This window comes from Prionailurus bengalensis, chromosome E1, assembly GCF_016509475.1.
Source record: "Prionailurus bengalensis isolate Pbe53 chromosome E1, Fcat_Pben_1.1_paternal_pri, whole genome shotgun sequence".
Classification (NCBI taxonomy): domain Eukaryota; kingdom Metazoa; phylum Chordata; class Mammalia; order Carnivora; family Felidae; genus Prionailurus; species Prionailurus bengalensis.
In genome coordinates, this window is record NC_057347.1 from 10414984 (window position 1) to 10438473 (window position 23490).

Below are 23490 nucleotides of genomic sequence, written 5' to 3' on the forward strand. Positions count from 1 at the left end.
ATCCAGGACACTGAAATGTGTCTCCAAAATCTCATTTTTCATCATTCGTTATGGAAATCCGAAGCTATAAGCTTCCTTGCTCTTACACAGACCATTAGTCAATCTCTGAAGCCGTGCTCTCGACCTCCTGTCATTATCCTGTAATAAATACAGTCCTGCTCTCAGGAGCTGTTCGGATAACATGGGTTGTATAGAAAACTCTGGTTTTCGCTGTCATATCTGCCGACAATTTCTACACCAGCTTTAACTTCTCATTCCTACCAGAAACAGCATCCTCCCGACCACCTCTAACTTATTACTGTTTTGAGAACTAGCCTGAGTTGGTAAAAATACATATTTGGTTAAGAACTTGAGAAACCACGGACTGACTCTGTAAAACATTATAAGACTTGCATGCCCAGAGTATATACCTAATTGTCTTCTGGTTCAAGATGGACAACTAGCTCACAGGCTTAACTCTCTTCCCTCCCAAACACCATTAAAATATCAGTCAAGATGCTGCACAGAAAAGAAGTTCATTCACACATCACTAAGACGAGAGCAGACTGGCTTCTGGAAGAGGGGAAGTGACGTCATCACCCCGGGGAAGAACCACAGGAAACCACAGTCCAGAATACAGACAGGCGGAAGCCACATCCTGCTAGCTGTTCTCAGTGCAGCGTCAGGAGGCTGGGGGCTTCAGGTCCATCAGCGAGGCGGTGGTGAGCGGTACTCGGGGAGATCAGATCCACTACGAACAGCACAGCCAGACCCCATCGCCTACCTGGTCCTCCCTCTCAGCCCCACCGCACACAGAAAGACTAGGCTAAAGGTAGAAAAGCAAAGTGGGAGAGCTCCCTGCATGGTGTGAGCACCTCAGAACCAAGCCCTTCTTGTAGTGTCCTGGGGACAGGTGGGACATGGGAGGGGAGGTCAGACTGCCTGCTCCCTGCTCCTTGCCCACAAACCCTAAAATGAAGATGCCACATGACAGAGATACCTTTGGACTCGGCTCCCTACTGGTCCTTCCCATTCAGGGGAGAGGTCTGTTAGAGAAACATCCCCAAATAACAAGATCAGAAAAGCCACGCCAGCCATTTATTTTACCAATCAACGTATTCGCTCTTTCTTAAATGTAGTCACTCTTTCGTAAGTACAAAGGGACTAATAAACATCACCAGATCTTTGAGGAAAACCAAAGAACATATCTGCAAAAGAGACCAAGATAAATAAAAGACCAAATGACTTCAGAGGAAACAAATGAGGTGACTCAGAGAACAGAAGAGAATGTTTGAAGGTTCCACTTCGTATCCAAAGATATTTAAAAGATAGCACAGCAGAAAAGAAAAAAAAAAAAAAAGAACAGGTTTCCATGAAGAAGGGACTGTAAGAGAAAAAGAAGGGGTTCTTGGAAACTAAAAACCAAACAAAAAAATTTAATTCCAAAAAGACAAAGAGATTTTCTTTTTATTTTGGAGAGCGTGCAAGCAGGGGAGAGGGGCAGAGAGAGAATCTTAAGCAGATTCCATGCTCAGCATGGAGCTCAAGACGGGGGTGGGGGTGGGGGGGCTCAATCCCACAACCCTGGGATATGACCTGAGCCGAAATCAAGGGTTGGATGCTCAACCGTCTGAGCCCCTCTGGCGCCACGTTTCTTAGTGGATGAAGAAAAACCAAGTTCAATACTGGAGATCACCCTCCACCCAATAGGCAATTAAAAAGAGAGAACAGAAAAAAGGTACAGAAAGGGAGAAAGAATAACGGTTTTAAAACTTCTCAGAGTTGAGGAAAGCAAAAGCCTTTGTTCTGAAAGGGTATAACCAAGTGCTAATGAGCAGGGTAAGCAAAGAAGTACCTTCAGAGCAATCCACACTTGAAAAATTTCACCACTACATGGACAAAGAAATAAATGCTGAAACTTTCGAAGAGAAAACCCACGTTGTCACAAAGGAACAAGAACCAGATTAAGATCAAATTTCACATTAGTAACTCAATGCCAGATGAACATAGAGTAAGGCTTTAAAAATTCTGAGGAAAGATGGTTTTGAAGCTAGAATTCTATACTCAAATTACTGAACAGGTGTACGGGAAAAATAAAGGCTCTTTCGTATGCGCATGGCTCACAGCTTACCTTCCATATAGTCTTAGGAGAAAGTTCTTCGACTATTTAACCCAAATAGTTTTTAAAGGAAATGTAATAGGGGCGCCTGGGTGGCGCAGTCGGTTGAGCGTCCAACTTCAGCCGGGTCACGATCTCGCGGTCCGGGAGTTCGAGCCCCGCGTCGGGCTCTGGGCTGATGGCTCGGAGCCTGGAGCCTGTTTCCGATTCTGTGTCTCCCTCTCTCTCTGCCCCTCCCCCGTTCATGCTCTGTCTCTCTCTGTCCCCAAAATAAATAAACGTTGAAAAAAAAAATTAAAAAAAAAAAAAGGAAATGTAATAAAGTGAAAAAAAAATGAGATCAAACGAACTGTAGACTTCGTTCACGAAGCCCGTTTAAGACAGCAAACTTAACTGATAAATGCTATGCGTGTTCTGACTGTTCCACCAACCAGCTGTTCCCCCACCTTTCTCCCTCTCCTCAGGCCTCCCCCTTCCCTGAGACACAACAATATTAAAATTAGGCCAAGAAATAACCCTACGATGGCCTCTACGTGTTCAAGGGAAAGGACGTCTTACGTCTCTCACTTGACACCGAAAGCCAGAAACGACTGAGCTTAGCGAGGAAGGCATCTCAGAAACGGAGACAGGCTGAAAGCTCGGCCTCTTGCACCAGTTGGCCAAGTTGTGAAGGCAAAGGAAAAGTTCTCGAAGGAAAGGAAAAGTGCTAGTCCAGTGAAGCCTTATTGCTGATGTGGAGAAAGGATCAGTGGTCTGGACAGAAGGTCAAACCGGCCCCAACGTTCCCTGAAGTCAAAGCCTAATCCAGAGCAAGGCTGATTCTTTTCAATTCTGTAAAGGTTGAGAGAGGTGAGGAAGTGCGGAAGGAAAGTCTGAAGCTAGCAGGGGTTGGTTTGGGAGGTTTAAGGAAAGAAATCATCTCCGTAACGTAAATGTGAGAGGTGAAATGTCAAGTGTTGATGCAGAAGATCGAGCTAAGATAACTCATGAAGGTGGCTGCACTCAACAGCAGCTTTTCAACGCACACAAAACAGCCTTATGTTGGAAGATGCCACCTAGGACTTTCATAGCTGGAGAGAAATCAATGTCTGCCTTCAGAGCTTCAAAGGACTGGCTGACTCTCGTTAGGGGCTAATGAAGCTGGTGGCTTTAAGTCAAAGCCAATGCTCACTTAGCATTCTGAAAATCCTGGGACCCTGAAGAATTGTGCTAAATCTACTCGGCCTGTGCTTTACCTATCAATGGAACAAGAAAGCCTAGATGACAGCGCAATTATTGTTAACTTGGTTTACTGAATATTTAAACCCCACTGTTGAGACCTGTTGCTCAGAAAAAGATTCTTTTCCAAAACACCACTGCTCATTGACAATGCACCTGGTCACCCAAGAGCTCTTACGGAGATGTACAATGAGATAAATGCTGTTTTCGGGCCTGCCAACACAACATCCATTTTGCAGTCCGTGGACCAAACTTTAACTTTCAAGTCTTAACTATTTAAGAGCTACGTGTCGTTAAGACTATACTTGCCAGAGACAGTGATGTGGGTAAAGTGAACTGAAAACCTGGAAAGGATTCAACGTTCTAGATGCTATTGAGAACATCCATCATTCAGGAGAAGAGATCAAAATATCAACACGGGCAGGAGTCTGGAAGAAGTTGATTCCAACCTTCATGGATGACTTTGAGGGGTTCAAGACCTCAGTGAAGGAAGTAACCACAGATATGGTGGAAACAGCGAGAGAACTGGAATTAGAGGTGGAGCCTGAACACGTGACTGAATGGTTGCAACCTCATGACAAACCTTGAATGGATAAGAGTTGCTTCTTATGAATGAACAAAGGAAGTGGTTTCTTTTTTTTTTTTTTTTTTAGTTTTTTTTATGTTTTATTTTATATTTGAGAGAGAGAAAGAAGAGAGACAGAGCATGAGCAGGGGAGGGGCAAAGAGAGACAGGGAGACACGGAATCCGAAGCAGGCTCCAGGCTCTGAGCTATCAGCACAGAGCCCGACGCGGGGCTTGAACCCGTGAGCAGTGAGATCATGACCTGAGCCGAAGTCAGACGCTTAACTGACTGAGCCACCCAGGCGCCCCAAGGAGGTGGTTTCTTGTGATGGAAATCTACTCCTGGTGAAGATGTCATGAAGACTGTCGAAATGACAACAAAGCATTTAGAATATTACATGAACGCAGTTGACAAAAGCAGCAGCAGGGTTTGAGAGGACTGACTCCCAATTTTAAAAGAAGTTCTGCTGTGGGTCAAATGCTATCAATCAGCATCACAGGCTACAGAGAAACCATTCACGAAAGGAAGAGCCGGTCAACGCAGCATACTTCATGGTTGTCTTATTTTTAACAATTGCCAGAGCCACCCCAACCTTCAGCAACCACCACCCTGGTCAGCAGCCGTCAACGCTGAGGCAAGACCCTTGTCCCAAGATTGCCACTGGCTGAAAGCTCAGAGGATGGTTAGTTTTCTTGAGCAATGAAGTATTTTTAACTAGGACATGGACATCTTTTAGACAGATGCTATTGCACGCTTAGTAGACTATAGTGTAACGTAAACAGAACTTTTATATGCACCGTGGAACCAAAAAACTTTATCTTGTTGACTTTATTGCAATATTCACTTCGTGGTTGTGGTCTGGAACCAAACCTCCAATGCGTCTGAGGTATATGCCTGTACGTCTTTTGGGGACTGGCTTATTTCACTTAGCATATCGTCCCAAGGCTCATCCATTTGGTAGCCTATATCCGAATCTCCTTCCTTTTTAAGGCTGAGTAATATTCCACTGAATGTGTATATCACGTTCTGCTTATTCATTCATTCGTCGATGGGCACGTGGGCAGCTTCCACCTTTTAGCCATTGTGCGTAACGCTGTCGCGAACACAGGTGTGCAGGTATCTTGGAGATCTTGTTTTCGGTTCTTTTTAGGTCTACCCCAAAGGGACACTGCCTCAGCACATGACACCGTTATTTTTAATTTTTTGAAGGACCACTGCATTTCTTTCCATAGTAGCTGTACCATTTTACATTCCCACAAACACTTGTTATCTTCTGTGTTTGGGTTTTTGGAATAGTAGCCATTCTAACGTGTATAAGGTGGTATCTCAATGTAGTTGTTTTGTCAATTATTTCCTAATGATTAGTGATGCTGAGTATCTTTTCACGTGCTTATTGTCCATCTGTAGATCTTCCTTGGGAAAAAATCTATTCAAGTCCTCTGCCCATTTTTTAATCCAGTTTGGTTTTTTGCTACTGAGTTTTAGTTCTCTCTAGATTTTGGATATTAATCCCTTATCCCACAGTATTCGCAAATATTTTCTCCCATTGTGGGCTGCCTTTTTATTCGGTGAATATGGCCTTTGGATGCACAGAATTTTTCATTCATCGAGTCCGGCTTGTCTATTTTTTCTTTCATTGCCCGTGCCTTTGGTGTCACATGCAAGAAATCATTGCCAAATCCAATGTCGTGAAGCTTTGGCCTTCTGTCTTTTTCTAGAAGTTTTATTGCTTAGGGCTTACATTTAGGTCTTTGATCCACTTTGAGTTAATTTTTGTATATGGTGTGAGGTATACACCATATACCTGCATGTGGGTATCCAGTTTCCCCAGCATCTGTTCCTGAACAAACTGTCCTGTCCCCGCTGAATGGTCTCTTTCTTAAAAATCATTTGATCATATATGCACAGATTGGTCTATGTATCTAATTCCATCTATTTACATGTCTTTGTTTTATTCTGGGAATTTCCAGATACGTCTTCAAGTTCATTATTTTCCAGCTTTAACTAATCTGCTGATCCTATCAAGTACTACATTTGAATGGCTATAATTCGTCAATTAAAAAATCTTACTCGGTTCTTCTCCAAATAATATTCTTTTGGTTTTAGCTCCTTCTTTTAGGTTTCATGACTTTAACCATGACACTTTTCTACTCCTCCATTGTTACACCATCATCTCAAGTTCTGAACTCTAACTTTCCTGTCTGTTGTATCTGTTCAAGCTCTTGCCCATGCTAGATTATTTCTTTGTATTTTATAATTTTTACGGTAAGCTCACCCCTGTGGGGACTTGTTTTTCCCACAGGAATAATGAAGAATCATTGCCTTACTGTCTCTAACAGAGGGACGCCTGTGACAAGAAACAGAAAGTGGAATAGTGGTTCCCAACAGCTGAGGGAGGAGTGTTAAATTATAGGAGTGAATCAATTAAACAGGCAACTGTTTAATAGGTAGCGTTCCCATCTTACAGGGTGAAAAGTTTCTGGAGATCAGCTGCACAATGTTTTTTTAAGTTTATTTATTTTGAGGGAGAAAGCATGAGTGGGGGAAGGGCAGAGAGAGAGAGAGAGAGAGAGAGAGAGAGAGAGAGGAGAGGATGCGGATCCCACGCAGGCTCTGCACCATCAGCACAGACCCCGATGCAGGGCTCAAACTCACGAACCGTGACATCACGACCTGAGCTGAAGTCGGCGCTTAACCAACAGAGTCACCCGGGGCGCCGCCCGCACAACAATGTTAACGCTACTAAATTGCACAGTTAAAATTGGTTAAGATGGTAAAGTTTACTTTTTGTGGTTTTTACCGCAACTAAAAATAAAAACAAGAGGAAGCCCGTGACAGAGCAGGTAGAAATAGAGAAGACTTGGAAGACGAGAGATTTAGAAGACAGGTACTGTTGACCACGTATCTATAAATAAACTCTAGTGCCCCCATTTCAAAACAGAAGCTAAACCCAAACCCTCCCTTGGTGGTATTATTTCCCACCACCAACTACCAAACCTCCAGACGGAACTGTCTCCGTCAGCAGCCTCTATTCCCTCACCAACCTTGAAAGCCAACGTGTTGGAATACGGCTCTTGGTCCCCACCCAAGGTCTCTAATGACCCAAAACCCAAGGGACACTTTCCAACCTCGCCTTACGCCACCTCCTAGCGGCTCTCCATATAACTGTCATTCCTTCTGTGAACCCTTCATAGCTCGTTTCCCCTACAACGTGTTCTCTTGATTTTCTTCATTCCACACTGCCTTGTCCTCCCTCTTGGCTGAGTTGTCCTCCTCCTGACTTGTCCATCTTGGGGTTTGCTCCTGGACATGCTTTTTATTCCTAAACGACTTTATCGATCCCCACTAAAAACCTTTTTGTTTTCATTTTTAAGATTAAAAAAAAAAAAAAAAAGGAAACAAAAAACCCACAATCCCACTGCCCAGATAGCCTCCCTTGGTCTCTAAAAAAATAAGAATCAGGGGCGCCTGGGTGGCTCAGGTGATTAAGCGTCTGACTCTTGATTTAGGCTCAAGTCATGATCTCATGGTTTGTGGAGTCGAGCCCCGTGTTGGGCTCTGTGCTGACAGCACGGAGCTTGGTTGGGAGTGTCTCTCTCTCTCTCTCTCTCTCTCTCTCTCTCTTTTTGCCCCTCCCAGCTCATGCTCTTTCTCTCTCAAAATGAACATTTCAAAATAAAAAAAAATAAGAAACAAAACAAAGGGATGATTTGTACGGGTTTGGAATATTCAAGTATCAAGAGGTAGAGGCATCCTCTTCAAGCGGTTCTTCAAGCTGGAGACTCTGGGGTTGTTTGTGATTCTCCCTATTCATTGCCTTGCGTCCCGCACCCAAACCCCGGCCAGGTCCCGTCACCTCTGCCCTCCCGCACAACTAACTCACCCACTTTTCTCCTCGCCCACCAGCAGGCTCCTAGGTGCTCACCCAGATGATTCGAACAGCCTCCTTCCAGACCCCCAGACACCTGTCCTCCCCTAAGCCGGCTTCTACACGGCACCCTTCTTTCCTCACCAACCCCGTCAGCCAGGTTCCCGTCTGGGGCCCCTGAACACGCCACATGCTCTTTTCCATCCCGGAGCCTCTGCTCAGGCTCCGCAGTCAGCTCTCACGCTCGGGCTCCCTGGGCTGGCTCCTCTCCCCTTTCAAGTCTCAGCTTAACCAGCAACTCAGGAGGACTGCTTCTGACGACCCCGCCTGAAAGCACCCAGCTCTGGTTTTACGCACCTCAGACTTTTATTGCTGCTTCTATGGTACGCATCATCTATGTCGGTCATGCTCTCGTCTACCGGTTTACTTGTTTGTCTCTGTCTCCCCACCAGACTACAGGCCACGAGAGGGCAGGGGACATCCCCATCTCGCTCTCCATCACATCCCAGCACCACCGATTCCGTATTTGTTGCGTAAACGTGCCAGGCGTTGCGCCAAGTGCTTTAACACATTATCATATTCTACCTTCACTCGGTGGAAGCATTTCTTCCCCATTTTGTGCGTGAGAAAAACGGAAGCTCAGAAAGGTTAAGCGATGAGCTCACAGTCGCACAGCTGGGAGCAGCATGGCAAGACTCAAACCCAGTGTCTGGCTCCAAAATCCACACTCCCTCCCGTGTGCTCTCTCTCCTGCTGTCTGGCTCTCCTCTCTCCCCAGTGCACGGCCTGTGGGGGGGCGGGGGGTGTCGAGTGAACGCAATGCCAACAGCCTAGCAGAATTTGTGCAGAGAAGGTGATGGGTCTCACCTCAACGGTTCTTACCATGTAGGCCACAGAGGCCAGTTCGTAAATGATGGCCTGGGCCCCGAGCTCTGTCACGCTAATCAGTCCTGAAATGTCGGACAGACACACACAAAACACATCTCAGAAAGTGGATCAAAGCAAACATTTTCCTTGTGAAAACAGAACGTGTCTTAACTTAAAAGAAGCCAGGATCGCCCCCTGGAGCAAAAGCCAATGGCAGAATTCATGATCTGTGCGGAGGAAAACCCCAGGTGTCCACTCCCAGGAAGCTTCCAAGAACTAAGGCAGCTACGACATGGGACAGGTTCACTCTACAAGCCTGTATCCACCAAGGAACAAAACATCAGGTTTAAAGTAGAAAACGAGGCTCCTAGAGTTGCAGGTCATTCCTCGGGCAGACGCGGGGTCACAATGTGGGGGGTGGGAAGGCAGACAGAGGAACTCTGATGTGGTGGGAGCTGGAGGATTCGAGTGTCTCCAGAGCCTTTAACACCAATCAGCGTCATCCTGTCTCTATTATGTTCTCTATTACTTTCCCGGCAGTAAGATGGGAACTTACTTACAGTGAACACCCAGGACCAAAATTATCACAGCTCTGATAGAAACAAAGATCACGTCTAAAACAGAGCCAAATCAGTCACTCTGTAAATGGATTAAAAATCTGCATGCTGCCCAGCAGCAAAAGTCAGCTGAAGCAGAAGGTCTGAGAGAGTCACGAGACCCAGATTCAGGTTTCAGTTGTCCCTCTCCATGACCTTGGCACACTTCTTAACCATGACCTCCCTCGCTGAATCTATAAAGTGAAGGGCAGTGAGGCAGAGCTAAAGGCCCACTGAACTCAAATATGCTTACGGTTGGGCAAGGATTTAATTCTATGCTGAAAACTCCCACGAGAGCTCGGCGGAATGGAAAGGGAGGAGCAGTAAGACTTATGTCTCTTGAGCTGTGGAGACAAGATCCACCAGGTTGTTCTCAGATTTCCGCTGAACCACTGACCAACCTGCAAGGAAGGTTCCGATCTCAAAGGTCCACCACTCAATGCACACCATGAACATACTGGGGACAGCCAGCTGGATGTAGGAGCCCCATTCTTGGAAACAGTCCCAAGTCCACCCTAGAGAACAGGGGAGAGAGAAAACAGCTTTTACTTTTCAACAGTCTCTGACGTCAACAATTCTACTTCCCGTGGCTGCCTCCTGCAAAGGGCCAGAGACTGGGAGGAAGCAGAGGTCTCCAGAAAAAGAATGTATTTTAAAGATGTCAAACAAGACCGGAGTCTGAGATGGTGGGGACGGAGCTGGCAACAGTTAAGTGAGACTGAGGCACGCGTATGCCCTGCCACGTGCACATTTCACTCCTGGGTACCAATGGCAGAGACCCTCCCATAGAGCTCCAGAGGAACACACGGAGGATATTCACTGAGGCAGGCTGTGGTTGTGGGACGGTGGGGGCGTCACGGAGATCGTCGCTGGGAAACTAGAGAAGTAAATTATGATCGATGCGTATTACAGTTAAAAGCAGAACACCAGGTGTATATAAAGCAACACGGCGAGATCTGAGATTATACTGCTCACAGGTAACTAACGTAAAAACAGATCTTTTCAGCTACATCAAAACTGAAAACTTCTGTGCACCAAAGGACACCATCAACAGAGCAGAGTCTGGCAACCCACGGGATGGGAGAAAATATTTCCAAATCATGTATCGGATAAGGATATCTGGATATCATAACCAGAATATCTAAAGAATGACAATAAAACAACCCGGACGTCTGGGCAGCTCTGTCGGTTGAACATCTGGATGACGCTTGATGTTGGCTCGGGTCACGATCTCGCAGCCCCACGGTGGGCTCTGTGCTGACGGTACGGAGCCTGCTTAGGATTCCCTCTCTCCCTCTCTCCCTCGGCTCCTCCCCCACTTGCACACATGTGCCTGCAGGCACTCTCTCTCAAGATAAACGGGTAAACGTTAAAATTTTTTAATGATTTAAACAAATGAGCAAAGGCCTTGAATAGACATTTCTCCAAAGATCTACAAACAGCCACCAGCACATGAAAAAAAAATGCTCAACCTCACTTAATCAATAAGGAAATGCAAATCAAAATCACAGTTAGATGGTATCTCACACCCATTAGAATGGCTGCTTTAAAAAAGAAAAGGAAAGGGGCGCCTGGGTGGCTTGGTCGGTTGAGCGTCCGACTTCGGCTCAGGTCATGATCTCACGGTCCGTGAGTTCGAGCCCCGCGTCGGGCTCTGTGCTGACAGCTCAGAGCCTGGAGCCTGTTTCAGATTCTGTGTCTCCCTCTCTCTCTGCCCCTCCCCTGTTCATGCTCTGTCTCTCTCTGTCTCAAAAATAAATAAATGTTAAAAAAAATTTAAAAAAAAAAAAAAAAGAAAAGGAAAATAACACATGCTGGTGAGAATGTGGATAGACGGCAACCCGCGTGCCGTGCTGCTGGGCACGTAAAACGGTACGGCCGCTATGGAAATAAAGTATGGTGGTTCCTCAAAAAATTAAGAAGTATCACAGGGTCCAGCAATATCTCTGCTGAGCATACAGAAAAAGAACTGAAAGCACGTTCTCCAAGAGCTACCTGCACACCCATGTTCAGAGCATCATCATTCCCAACACCCAAGAGGTGGAAGAGAGTCCACATGCTCATTAAGGGACGAATGGATAAGCGGTATGTGGTCCACACCCACAACGGAGTATTCATCACTCTCAAAAAGGAAGGAGATTCCGACACGTGCTACAACGTGAATCAAACCCGAAGACACTAAGCGAGGACCGAGAAAGACCAACACGGTATGATTCCACCTAGACGAGGTATCTAGGGAAGCCGAACTTAGAGACAGAAAACCAGTGATGCAACAGTGGTTGCCAGGAGACGGACAAAAGGGAGAAATGGAGTTGTTACTCTTTACCGAGGACAGAGTTCCAGTTCTGCAGGATGAAGAGAAGTTCTGGAGATGAATGACTGAGACGGTTTCACGGCAACGTGAGTGTGCTTAATGCTACTTACCTATACATCTAAAAATGGCTACGGTGGTAAATTTCATGTTATGTACCTTTCACTACAACTTAAAGCAAAACCACCGTCTACGCTATAAATCAGAGAGGTCAATGAACTTTTTTTTCCATAAAGGGCCAGACAGTAAGCATTTTCAACTTTGCAGACCAAATGGTCCCTGAGGCCACTACTCGAGTCTGCTGTAGCAGCACGACAATGGCCACCGGCAACGTGTGACGATTAGGTGTGGCTGTGTTCGAAACTTTATTTACCAAAGCAAAGCTGTGGCTGGATTTAGTTTGTGGGGCTGTTTGCCTACCTCTGGGAAGTGAAAAAAAAAAAAAAAAAAAAAATTATGAAAAAAAAAAAAAAGGAAATCTGAACTCTTATGCTCTTAGGTGAATATAAACATATATACAGCCAAAAACAATAAAACCACTTTGCAGTTTTCAAAGATACACATCAAAAGACACACATTAAACACAGAGAAGGTGCCTCAAAGGAGGACGATGGGAACTGTGAAATGGGAGGGAGAAACACTCCAAAACGGGAGGGGGGCCCCGTAAGAAATGAGGATATCAGTGTGTCATGAATTTGAGTATGAGAAATTCCAGGACAAGAGAGGGAGAGAAGGGGAGGGGAAGAAGGCACTGAAAAACACTGAGGAATTTTTTTTTTCATGTTTATTTATTTTTGAGAGAGAGACAGAGTGTGAGTGGGGGAGGAGCAGAGAGAGAGGGAGACACAGAATGCGAAGCAGGCTCCAGGCTCTGAACTGTCAGCACAGAGCCCGATGCGGGGCTCGAACTCACGGACCGTGAGATCATGACCTGAGCTGAAGTCGGACGCTTACTGACTGAGCCACCCAGGCGCTCCAACACAGGAATTTCTATAACGTAAGAACAAAGAAAGGCCCCAACAGTCATCTTGCCATTCACCTTCCTGGGTCCCAGCAGGAGAAGAGAGGGGCTGGGACCCCACCCTCTACCCCCAAATTTGGAGGTGAAGGCTGGAGGGGAGAACAACATCAAGAACCAATAGAAAAAGATCCACATGAATTATGAGGTGGCTATGGCTGGTGAGAAGGGTCAGAGGTCAAGGCACAAGCTCCACTGGGCAGGAAGTGTTAGGAGTTAGGAAAGCACTGCCTGTTCCCCACTTTGTCCCCCATCAGGAGACCAGAAAATCTGCCTGCCAGCCTGGACCCATGGGTACAAATGAGCCAGGAGCAGAAAGGGCTGCCGTGTACCGGAGAGGGTATGAACCTGATGCAGTCATGGTAAGGAAAGCCTGGGACTAGAACGGGTAGATTTCATTTGATCTGATCAGACATAAAACCTATAAAAAATGGACAGGCCATGAGGTGCCCAGGTGGCTCAGTCGGTTAAGCATCTGACTCTTAGTTTCAACTCAGGTCATGATCTCACAGTTTGTAAGTTCAAGCCCTGCATCGGGCTCTGTGCTGACCGTGCGAAGCCTGCTTGGGATTCTCTCTCCCTCTCTCTCTGCCCCTCTCCTACTCACTCTCCATCTCTCTCTCAAAATAAGTAAATATCATTTAAAAAAAATAGGGCAAATATGTGACTCACAAGGAAGACAACCCCCTTGGGAAATAAGCTCACAGACAAAAATCATAAAGAAACCGATCAAAACCACAGTCTGAGGTAGCAGGCATCGGTCAGACGATGCTTGGTGAAATTAAGTGTGGCTTTCAACGCGTCTAAGGTATCATTATGTGCCACAAAGAATCGGCCAATTAAATTATGACATGGTATTTTATATTTTAGTACATCAACCGCAAGAGGAATTCCAATTATAGAGACGTTAATATGCAAAAAAAAATATGAGTCTTAGAATTAACAAAATATGGATACAGGTATGTTCCATGACCCAGGATATAAACAGATAAGAAATCTAATGCCAGGAAAGAAACTCCACGAAACCAACACATGAAAGATTTCACACCGGATAAAATAGAAATAATAGGACCATCCAAAAAAAAAAAAAATTTAAGTAAGCGTTCTTAAAATGTTTAGGGCAGGAGGTTTTGAAATAAGGATGGACAGAAAAAGAACCAAGTAACATCTTAGGAATAAAAGACATAACTGTTGCAAATTGAAAACAAAAAATGAATCAGAAAGTAGACAAGTCACAGCTTAAAAGGTTGATTAGCAAACAGAGACAGGAAAGAGAAGATGTCTTGAGGCGCAGGACAAAGTTGAGAGAGAACATACGGAAGAGAAATAAAGCCATCTGCAAGGTGTCTGAGTGCAGAGGACAGAACAGTCAGCAATGGAGAATAAACAGTAGAGGAAAAGGCTAAAACTTTTCCAGAGTTTAACTGAGGCCCTCAGATTAAGAAAGGTTACTGAATGTCTAAGATAATTTTCTTTTTTTTTTTTAACGTTTATTTATTTTTGAAACAGAGAGAGACACAGCATGAACGGGGGAGGGGCAGAGAGAGAGGGAGACACAGAATCGGAAGCAGGCTCCAGGCTCCGAGCCATCAGCCCAGAGCCCGACGCGGGGCTCGAACTCCCGGACCGCGAGATCGTGACCTGGCTGAAGTCGGACGCTTAACCGACTGCGCCACCCAGGCGCCCCAAGATAATTTTCTTTAAATCCTCGTGCGGCCATGTTATGGTAAAAAAAGGAAAAGAAAAATCTTTAAAACTACAAAAGATGGGAATGCAAGCTGGTGCAGCCACTCTGGAAGACAGTATGGAGGTTCCTCAAAAAACTAAAAATAGAACTACCCTACGACCCAGCAATTGCACTTCTAGGCATTTCTCCACGGGATACAGGTGTGCTGTTTTGAAGGGACACATGCACCCCCATGTTTCTAGCAGCACTATCGACAATAGGCAAAGTATGGAAAGAGCCCAAACGTCCATCGATGGATGAGTGGATAAAGAAGATGTGGTATATATACACAATGGAGTATCACTTGGCAATCAAAAAGAATGAAATCTTGCCATTTGTTACTACGTGGATGGAACTGGAGGGTATTATGTCAAGTGAAATTAGAGAAAGACAAAAAGCATATGACTTCACCCATGAGGACTTTAAGAGACAAAACAGATGAACATAAGGGAAGGGAAACAAAACGAATATAAACTGAGGGAAGGGGACAAAACAGAAGAGACTCTTAAATATGGAGAACAAACTGAGGGTTACAGGAGGGGGGATGGGCTCAATGGGGAAGGGGCACTAAGGAATCTACTCCTGAAATCATTGTTGCACTATATGCTAATTTGGATGTAAATTAAAAAAAATTATATGTATATATATATATATACAAAAAAACTACAAAAGAAAATACTTGTCTACAAAGCCAAGACAGGTTGATGCCAGACTCGTCACCAAGAACAAGAAGGAAAGAGTGTAACATCAGCCGTGTAGGCAGAGTTGCTACCAACTTGGATTTTCACACCCAGTAATATTCAAGAATGAGAAAAAGATAAAGGCGTTTTTTTAATGTTTATTTTTGAGAGAGACAGAGTGCAAGAGGCAGAGGGGCAGTGAGAGAGGGAGACAAAATCTGAAGCAGGCTCCAGGGTCTGAGCTGTCAGCACAGAGCCCAACGCGGGGCTCAAAGCCATGAACCCATGAGATCATGACCTGAGCCGAAGTTGGATGCTCAACCGACCGAGCCACCCAGGGGCCCCTGTAAAGGCATTTTTTAAGACATCAACAGACTGAGGGTCTACTCTTTCCAGGCCTTTCCTGAAAGAACTTCTGAAAGACACGTATCAGCAAGAATAAAAATAATCCAGGAAGGAGGAAGGAGATTCAAGAGGCAACAGTGAAAAAAATTAATGTCTAAAAACATTGATAAATTGAAACCCGACAAAATAGTGTTTTATTAGCATTCTTAAAAATCTGGAAAAAAAAGAATTTTTAAAAATCCAGAACTAAATTTATGATTAATGATGATACAAAAGACAAGGTGCGTTATCTGGGAACAGAACAGAGATCAGAAAACAGCACGTATCTTAAAATATCACAAATGAGCCTTAAAAGTTGCCTGTACAACCAGCATCCTGACTTCTCTTGGAAACTCTTAATTTTCATTCAGGCATCCACGGCTCCTTTGCATTCAAATTCCGAAACACCTACCCTGGGACCTCCAGTTACAGGAGTCAGTTACTTGAACTTTTAACGGTTAAGCTGATTGAACGAGTTGTTTGGTTTTTGTAATTTACAGCTGAATGTATCCTAACGGAGGCAAGTACGCATACTGAAAACGTAAGAATATTTGAAACCACCACTGTAGTCATTATTCAAGTGCGAATCAGCAGCGGATGCTAAACCACCGGATGAAAATTTACTGGAGTCCCAGACAGTCAAATCCTCTCTGTCGTGTTACAGATTACTCTCTAATTACAAAGGAGAAAATGTATATTTCCCACGAAGGAATCTGGCATTCACTACCTCAAGCCAAACGATCAAAGCCAGTGCCACCTGCGATTATAGGTCTCGGATTAAGTACACACCACCCTCTTCATAGTATTCCTGCCTAAACGCTTTAATCGGAATCTGCTCATGAGGAAACTAACATGAGGGGAGAAATCCAGAGTCTAAGACATTCACTGAAAAAAATGGCATAGGCTCTTTGAAAAATCAGCGCCAGGAAAACAAAAAAAGATGGGGAGATTGTTCTATTTTTTTTTTAATGTTTACTTATTTTTTGAGAGACAGAGTGTGAGCAGATGAGGGGCAGAGAGAGAGGGAGACACAGACTCCAAAGCAGGCTCCAGGCTCTGAGCTGTCCGCACAGAGCCCAACACGGGGCTTGAACTCATGAACTGCGAGATCATGACCTTAGCCAAAGTTGGATGCTTAATGGACTGAGCCCCCAGGCGCTCTGGGAAGATTGTTTTAGATAAAAAGGGGCTAAAGCAACAACCACCAAAGGTGATGCATGGACTCTGAGTGGACCCTGGATTATAGAAACAGGTTTGGAGAGGTGCCTGGGTGGCTCAGTCTGTTGAGCATCTTACTTCAGCTCAGGTCATGATCTCGCAGTCTGTCGGTTCGAGCCCCACATTGGGCTCTGAGCTGTCAGCACAGAGCTCGGAGCCTGCTTCGGATTCTGTTATCTCCCTCTCTCTCTGCCCTTCCCTCGCTCATTCTCTCTCTGTCTCTCTCTCTCTCTCTCTCAAAAATAAATAAACATTAAAAAATTTACAAAAAAACAGGTATGGAAATTTGAATACGGAAGGCACATCTTAGGACATTAATGAATATCACATTCAATAACGTGTTCTTTTTTGTTTTCCTCCATGACCATATGGTGGTTATTTGGGAAAATGTCATTTAGGAGAGACACATGCTGAACTAGTTGGTGGCGAAATGTCATGTCTGCGATCCACTACATGGCAAGACACACACACATATAAAGGGAAAAACAAAAACAAGGCAACATGTTAACAATCAGGAAATTAAGGGAAAGAAGAGTCGAATGACCCTTAAACCATTCTACTTTCCAGTGGGCTTGAACATCTTGAAAATAAAAAGTTGAAGGGAAACATGAGAAAGCGCTTGGGACTGTAAAACAATTAAAAACAGTTTAGCATACTAAAAACAAAAAATGGCAGCTAACATTTGTTGAGTGCACTTTGTCACAGTCTTTGTTCTAAACCCTTCACAGGGATAACTCAGTTAAATCTTCACAATAATTAAACGATGTAGGCCCTATGATTTTTGTAAAGCTTATTTATTTCGAGAGCATGAACACGAGTAAGGGAGGGGCAGAAAGAAAGGGAGAGAGAGAGAATCCCAAGCAGGCTCGTGTGGTCAGCGCAGCGCCCGATGCGGGGCTCAAACTCACAAACCATGAGATCACGACCTGAGTCAAAGTCAGACGTCCAACCAACTGAGCTACCCAGGTGCCCCCGTAGGCCCTATTTTTCATTGTCATCATTTCACAAATAGGGAAATGGAGACACGGAAGTTAGGTAGTGTTCCCCAGATCCCACTTCAAGATGGGACCTAACGGCGGCGATCTGGATCCAGAGTCACCACGCTGAACAACATGCGGAACAACGTGCCCCCACCTCCCAAGTCAAGGGTTACAGTAAAAAAAAAAAAAAAAGAGTTACAGTAAGAGTACAGTAAAGACAGAAAGAAAACCGATTACAAGTAAAGAAATAAGGGAGGAAAAAAAAGCAAGGTAAAACCATGAAATAATAGAAAACACAGAGTAATTCCTAGTAAGTAGGTCCTAATACGTTTTAATGACAATAAATGCAAACGGGTAAAGGCACTGATTAGAAACTGTAGATTCTTATAAGGAATAATGCCATATGCTATTTAGAAAAGACACACCTAAAACAGAGTGACTCCTTGGGAGCATAGATAATGCCAGCTAAGTGTGTGGGACGAATCGTACTGTCATATATTACTGATGCAAGTTGCCGGGGTGCTGGTTCACGGGAATCAGTTTCAGGGGGCCAGACAGACCAAAGGCCCCAGACCTTATGAAACCAGACCCACACAGGCCCCACGGACAGCAAGGAGTCGCAATAGAGGCTTTGGGCTGGACTACGGGGACCACACACACAGAACAAGGTCTTCAAAGCTAAGTAAACAACAGGCTGGATTGTGAAGAGAAAACAATTAGCACAAGTATTTACGGGACAGGAGGGACACCGGGCAGAGAAAAGGGCATCTGAATGGGCACAAACAGTACTTTGGAAATACCTGATGTAACCCTGAGAGTCGGACGCTTAACCTACTGAGCCACCCAGGCGCCCCTAAATTGTTAACTCTTGAGTTTGGGGGTCTTAGTTTCATAAGTACTGAGAGAATATTTAGAAAAATGTTGGTCAATATTTAAAGAACGCTAAACAGTTAATAATTTCACAGCAGATAAACCAATCCACACCCAAATCCTACCCACCTCCTAACATTAAAGGATCTTACCAACCTGGGATAATGACCTAGATTTGCAGAGGGTCCCAAATAGGCATCTGTGTCTATAAAAAAGTGTTTGGATGTGGCCCTTTTTCCTCCACCGTTAAAACTAAGGGGTGAAGGGAGATAAAAACAAAGACAAATATTGAGCAAAGAGCTAAGAATTACTTTACATGGTATGTATAAGATCACCTTCCTTATTAGCCACCTCTGCAGAGGCCATTAGCCTGCCTCATAACCTATGGTTTAGGTACAATGTAAAGTATTTACGATGGTCCAGAAAAGGGGACTCCACGGAGGTTGAGAGCACATTAGTGACTGCCTGAGGCTCAGGATGAAGACAGGGTTAAGGGCAGGGAGGGACTGCAGTCACAAGAAGAAACGTCCTCAAACTGGATTTTACAGCATCTGTATCATATGCCTCAACGAAGCTGTTACAAGATACATGAGTTTTCCTCATTTTGACTTTAAACCAAGAAGAATCAGAAATGATTAAGAACTGTGATCTGACAAGAGAAAATGATTGAACGTTGTCTACGTGTAGATGTGGACGCTGGGCAGAATGAGGCTAACACGTTTTCTAAGATTCCATTCCATTTCATTTTTGAGAGAGAGGGCAAGAGAGCAAAGGAGAGGGACAAAGGACCAGAGAGAACCTTAAACAGGCTCCACGCCCAGTGCAGAGCCCGATGTGGGGCTCAATCCCATGACCCTGGGATCACGACCTGAGCCAAAATCAAGAGTCAGACGCTCAACTGACTGAGCGACCCAGGTGCCCCCGTTTCTGCTTTTAAAAGTGAAGAGAGGGGCACCTGCGTGGCTCAGTCAGCTGAGCATCTGACTTCGGCTCAGGTCATGATCTCACAGCCCGTAAGTTCGAGTCCCGCACCAGGCTGTGTGCTGACAGTTCAAAGCCTGGAGCCTGCTTCGGACTGTGTCTCCCTCTCTCTCTCTCTCTTCCCCTCCCCCACTTGCACTATGCCCCTCTCTCTCAAAAATAAACACTAAAAAAAAAAAAAAATTTAATTGAAAAGAAACAAATGAAAGGAGGCTGATTATAAGACTTAAAGTATAAGAACCTAAACTCGCTTCTCTTTTATCACTAATAACAGATTCGTTTTGTTTTAAAAAGCACACATGGAATTTTTCTGACTGTAAGCAAACTGATTTTGATCTGCAGCATCTGACTGAAAATTAGCATGCCACAGTTTCAATTCACTTAATTAAGAAGCGTTTATATCGATCAGTAAAATGATCGACTTTTGGGGGAACTTCGTCAAGCAGGAGCATGCACAAAATCTCGCGAGATAAATGAGCATCCAGGGTGAATGCAGGAGAAGAGCCAGAGCTGTTGGCGTTTCCTGAGCACTTCATGGTTCCCAACTGCAGCAGGGACCGCTATGTGCCTAGCAAAACTGACATCCTGATCCTTCACAATCTTTCACAGAAATAAACTTACAAGAAGTTTAGGGGCCATGTATCCATTTCTTGCAGCTTAATATGACCACGGGGCTATGTACTGGCCAACAGGGCAAATCAGAATCGGTGTGGGCACCTGTCAGGAACTTTTAACACACTTAAAGGGGGTGTGTGAATGTCCTGTTTTCCTCCCTCCTCCTTCCTACTAACTGGAACATAGTAGCATCTTGGTCCATGAAGTGACCTTGGGAGTGGAAACTATATACCGTGGAGAAGTAAGATAAAAAGAGCCTGGAACCAGGACTTCTATTAACCTATATAGTTCCCCTTATGGGTGGATATAACACCATGGCATAGAGCTTAGCCAGCAGACCCACCTTTGTGCTAAGAAAAGAATGCTGGGGGGCGCCTGGGTGGCTCAGTCGGTTGAGCGTCCGACTTCGGCTCAGGTCATGATCTCACGGTCTGTGGGTTCGAGCCCCGTGTCGGGCTCTGTGCTGACAGCTCAGAGCCTGGAGCCTGCTTCCGATCCCGTGTCTCCCTCTCTCTCTGCCCCTCCCCCACTCTCACTTTGTCTCACTCTGTCTCTCAGAAATAAATAAATGTAAAAAAAAAAAATTCTTTTTTTAAAAAAAAGAAAAGAAAAGAATGCTGGGGGTGCCTGGGTGGCTCAGTCGGTTAAGCATCTGACTTTGGCTCCGGTCATGATCTCATGGTTTGTGAGTTTCGAGCCCCATGTCGGGCTCTGTGCTGACAGCTCGGGGCCTGGAGCCTGCTTCAGATTCTGGGTCTCCCTCTCTCTCTGCCCCTCCCCCACTCGCGATCTGTCTCTCTCTGCCTCAAAAATAAATAAACATTCAAAAATATGTATTCAGTAATTTGTGACTTACTGCTATAGCCACAGGGCCAAAATCACAAGATACAGAATCCAATCAGAAGCCATTTAAATTTGTGTTCCAGTTACCGGGAAGGACATCAAAGGGCTACGGAATCTAATCAGGTGATAAAGGCGGAGGATCTGATAACAGAACTAGGTAATGAGGCGAAGCATTGAATCTAATCGAATGGCACGGACGGGAAGTGTTCTTACAGACAGAGGGGCGAAGAAATGTAAAGAAAAAAGGAAACACAAGAGCTGAGCAAGCCAAGAAACCCGAGATACTCAACACCATCTGCCATCAGGGAAACGAAGGTCAAAATCCCAAGCCACCTCTTCCTACCTAATAGGATAGCTAGAATTAAAAACTGATAATAAAATAAAAAGGAGAATAAAGTAAGTGCTGGTGAGGATGTGGTGGGAATGTAAATTCATGTAGCCAGTTTGGAAAACAGTCGGGCAATTCTGCAGATGGTTAATCGCAGATTACCATATGACCTGGTAATCCGACTCCTACTTATTTACCGGAAAGAACTGAAAGGTATAGCCACACAAAAACTTGTACATGAGTGTGGACAGTAACATTACTGAAAATAGCCAAAAAGTGGAACCCAAATACCCATTAACTGTTCAATGGATAAGTAAAACATGGTACCTCCATGACACCATGTATGACCGACTGAATATGATTCACCTGTGAAAAGAAATGGAAATACTGATACAAGCTACAACATGGATGAGCCTTGAAAATATCAGGCTAAGTGAAATAAACAAAGTCACAGAGGACCACCTATTGTGCGGTTTAAGTTCTGTGAAATGTTCAGAACAGGCAAATCCATTCACAGGAAGTAGATTAAAGGCTGCCAGAAAGATAATATACACATCTAAGAACTCAACAAACTGCGAGTGAGATCAACTCAATGAGATCCACAGCAAGACACATTATAATCATATTGTCAAAGAATTTTTTAAGGCAGCAGGAGAGAAGTGACTCATTACGTACAAGGAATCCTCAAGACGATTAACCTACAGTTTCTCATCAGAAACCATGGAGGCCATAAGGCAGCGGAATGACATATTTAAATTGCTGAAAGAGGGGCGCCTTGGTGGCTCAGTTTGCTTAAGCATCTGACTCATCGTTTTGGCTCAGATCATGACCCCAGGGTTGTGGGATCGAGCCCTGCATTGGAGCCTGCTTAAGTTTCTCTCTTTCCCGCTCTCTCTGCCCCTCCCCTACTCACATGAGAGTGTGCATGTGCTCTCAATCAATCAATCAATCAGTCAATCGCCAAAAGAAAATAACTGTCAACCGAGACTTCTGTATCTGATGAAAATGTCCTTAAAAAATGAAGCAGAAATCAAAATACACCCAGTTAAACAAAAGCTGAGGAATTCTGTTACTACCAGACCTACCCTAAAAGACATGTTAAAGGGAGTCCTTCCGGTTGAAATGAAAGGAAGCCAGAGAGTAACTCATAAGTTGTGTGAACAAATAGAGGTCTCCAGTAAAGGTAACTCTGTGCACAAATATAAAGACCAGTATGATTACTGTACTGTAGGTTTGCTCTGTAACTCCGTGATTTATCGCCTCCATAATTCAAAGGACAAATGCATAGAAAAGAATTACGAACCTCTGTTACTGAGCACATGTGAATAAAGAGGTCGTCAGTGAAACAACAACATAAAGGGGTGGTGGAGAGAGCTGGATAGGAGTAGCATTTTGGGATGCTACTGAAGTTAAGGTGGTAGCCATTCAAACAGGGTTGTTATAAATTTAAGATATTAAATATAATCTCCATGGTAACAATGAAGGAAAAAATGTAAATTACCTACACAAAGGAAATGAGAATGGATTCAAAACAGTTCCCTAACAAAAACAAAACAAAACAAAAATCAACTAAACCCCAAAGAAGGCAGCACAGAAGGAAATGAAACACAAAAAAGGTCTAAGACAAACAGACAGCAAATAATAAAATGGCAAAGAAAGTCTGCCCTTAGCAGTAATTATTTTAAATGTAAACAGATTAAATTCTCCAATAAAAAGGCAGATACTGACCAAATGGACTAGAAAACACGATCTAACTATATGCTGTCTATAGGAGCCTCACTTCGGTGACAGAAAAGTGACTCAGAAAGCAACAAATAGGCTGAAAGAAAGAAGATTAAAAAATATATTCTAGGGGCGCCTGGGTGGCTCAGTCGGTTAAGCGGCCGACTTCAGCTCAGGTCATGATCTTGCGGTCCGTGAGTTCGAGCCCTGTGTCGGGCTCTGGGCTGATGGCTCAGAGCCTGGAGCCTGCTTCCGATTCTGTGTCTCCCTCTCTCTCTGCCCCTCCCCCGTTCATCCTCTGTCTCTCTCTGTCTCAAAAAAAATAAATAAACATTAAAAAAAAATTAAAAAAAAATATATAGATTCTATATCAGTAGTAACCCAAAGAGAACTGGGGTAGGAGCCCAAAGAGAGCTGGGGTGGCTAAACTAAGATTAGACAAAATAAGTCAAAATCTATTACAAAAGACAAAAGGACATTATATACGTGTGTGTGTTTAATATTTATTTTTGAGACACAGAGAGAGGGAGGGAGAAAGCATGAGTGGGGGAGAGGCAGAGAGGGAGGGAGCAGGATCTGAAGCAGGATCTGCAGAGCCCTA

General features: G+C 44.4%; 1 protein-coding gene across 1 annotated transcript in view; it reads right to left on the reverse strand.

Annotated features, from left to right (window-relative positions):
* The window catches only part of LOC122485020 (multidrug and toxin extrusion protein 2-like), a 58147-nt gene that overhangs the window by 16448 nt on the left and 18209 nt on the right, over positions 1-23490 (reverse strand). Inside the window, exons 8-9 of the mRNA XM_043583264.1 lie at positions 9615-9728; positions 8633-8700 (exon numbers count right to left, since the gene is read on the reverse strand). Coding sequence (XP_043439199.1) covers positions 8633-8700; positions 9615-9728 — 182 coding nt within the window. The remainder of the gene's footprint in view (positions 1-8632; positions 8701-9614; positions 9729-23490) is intronic.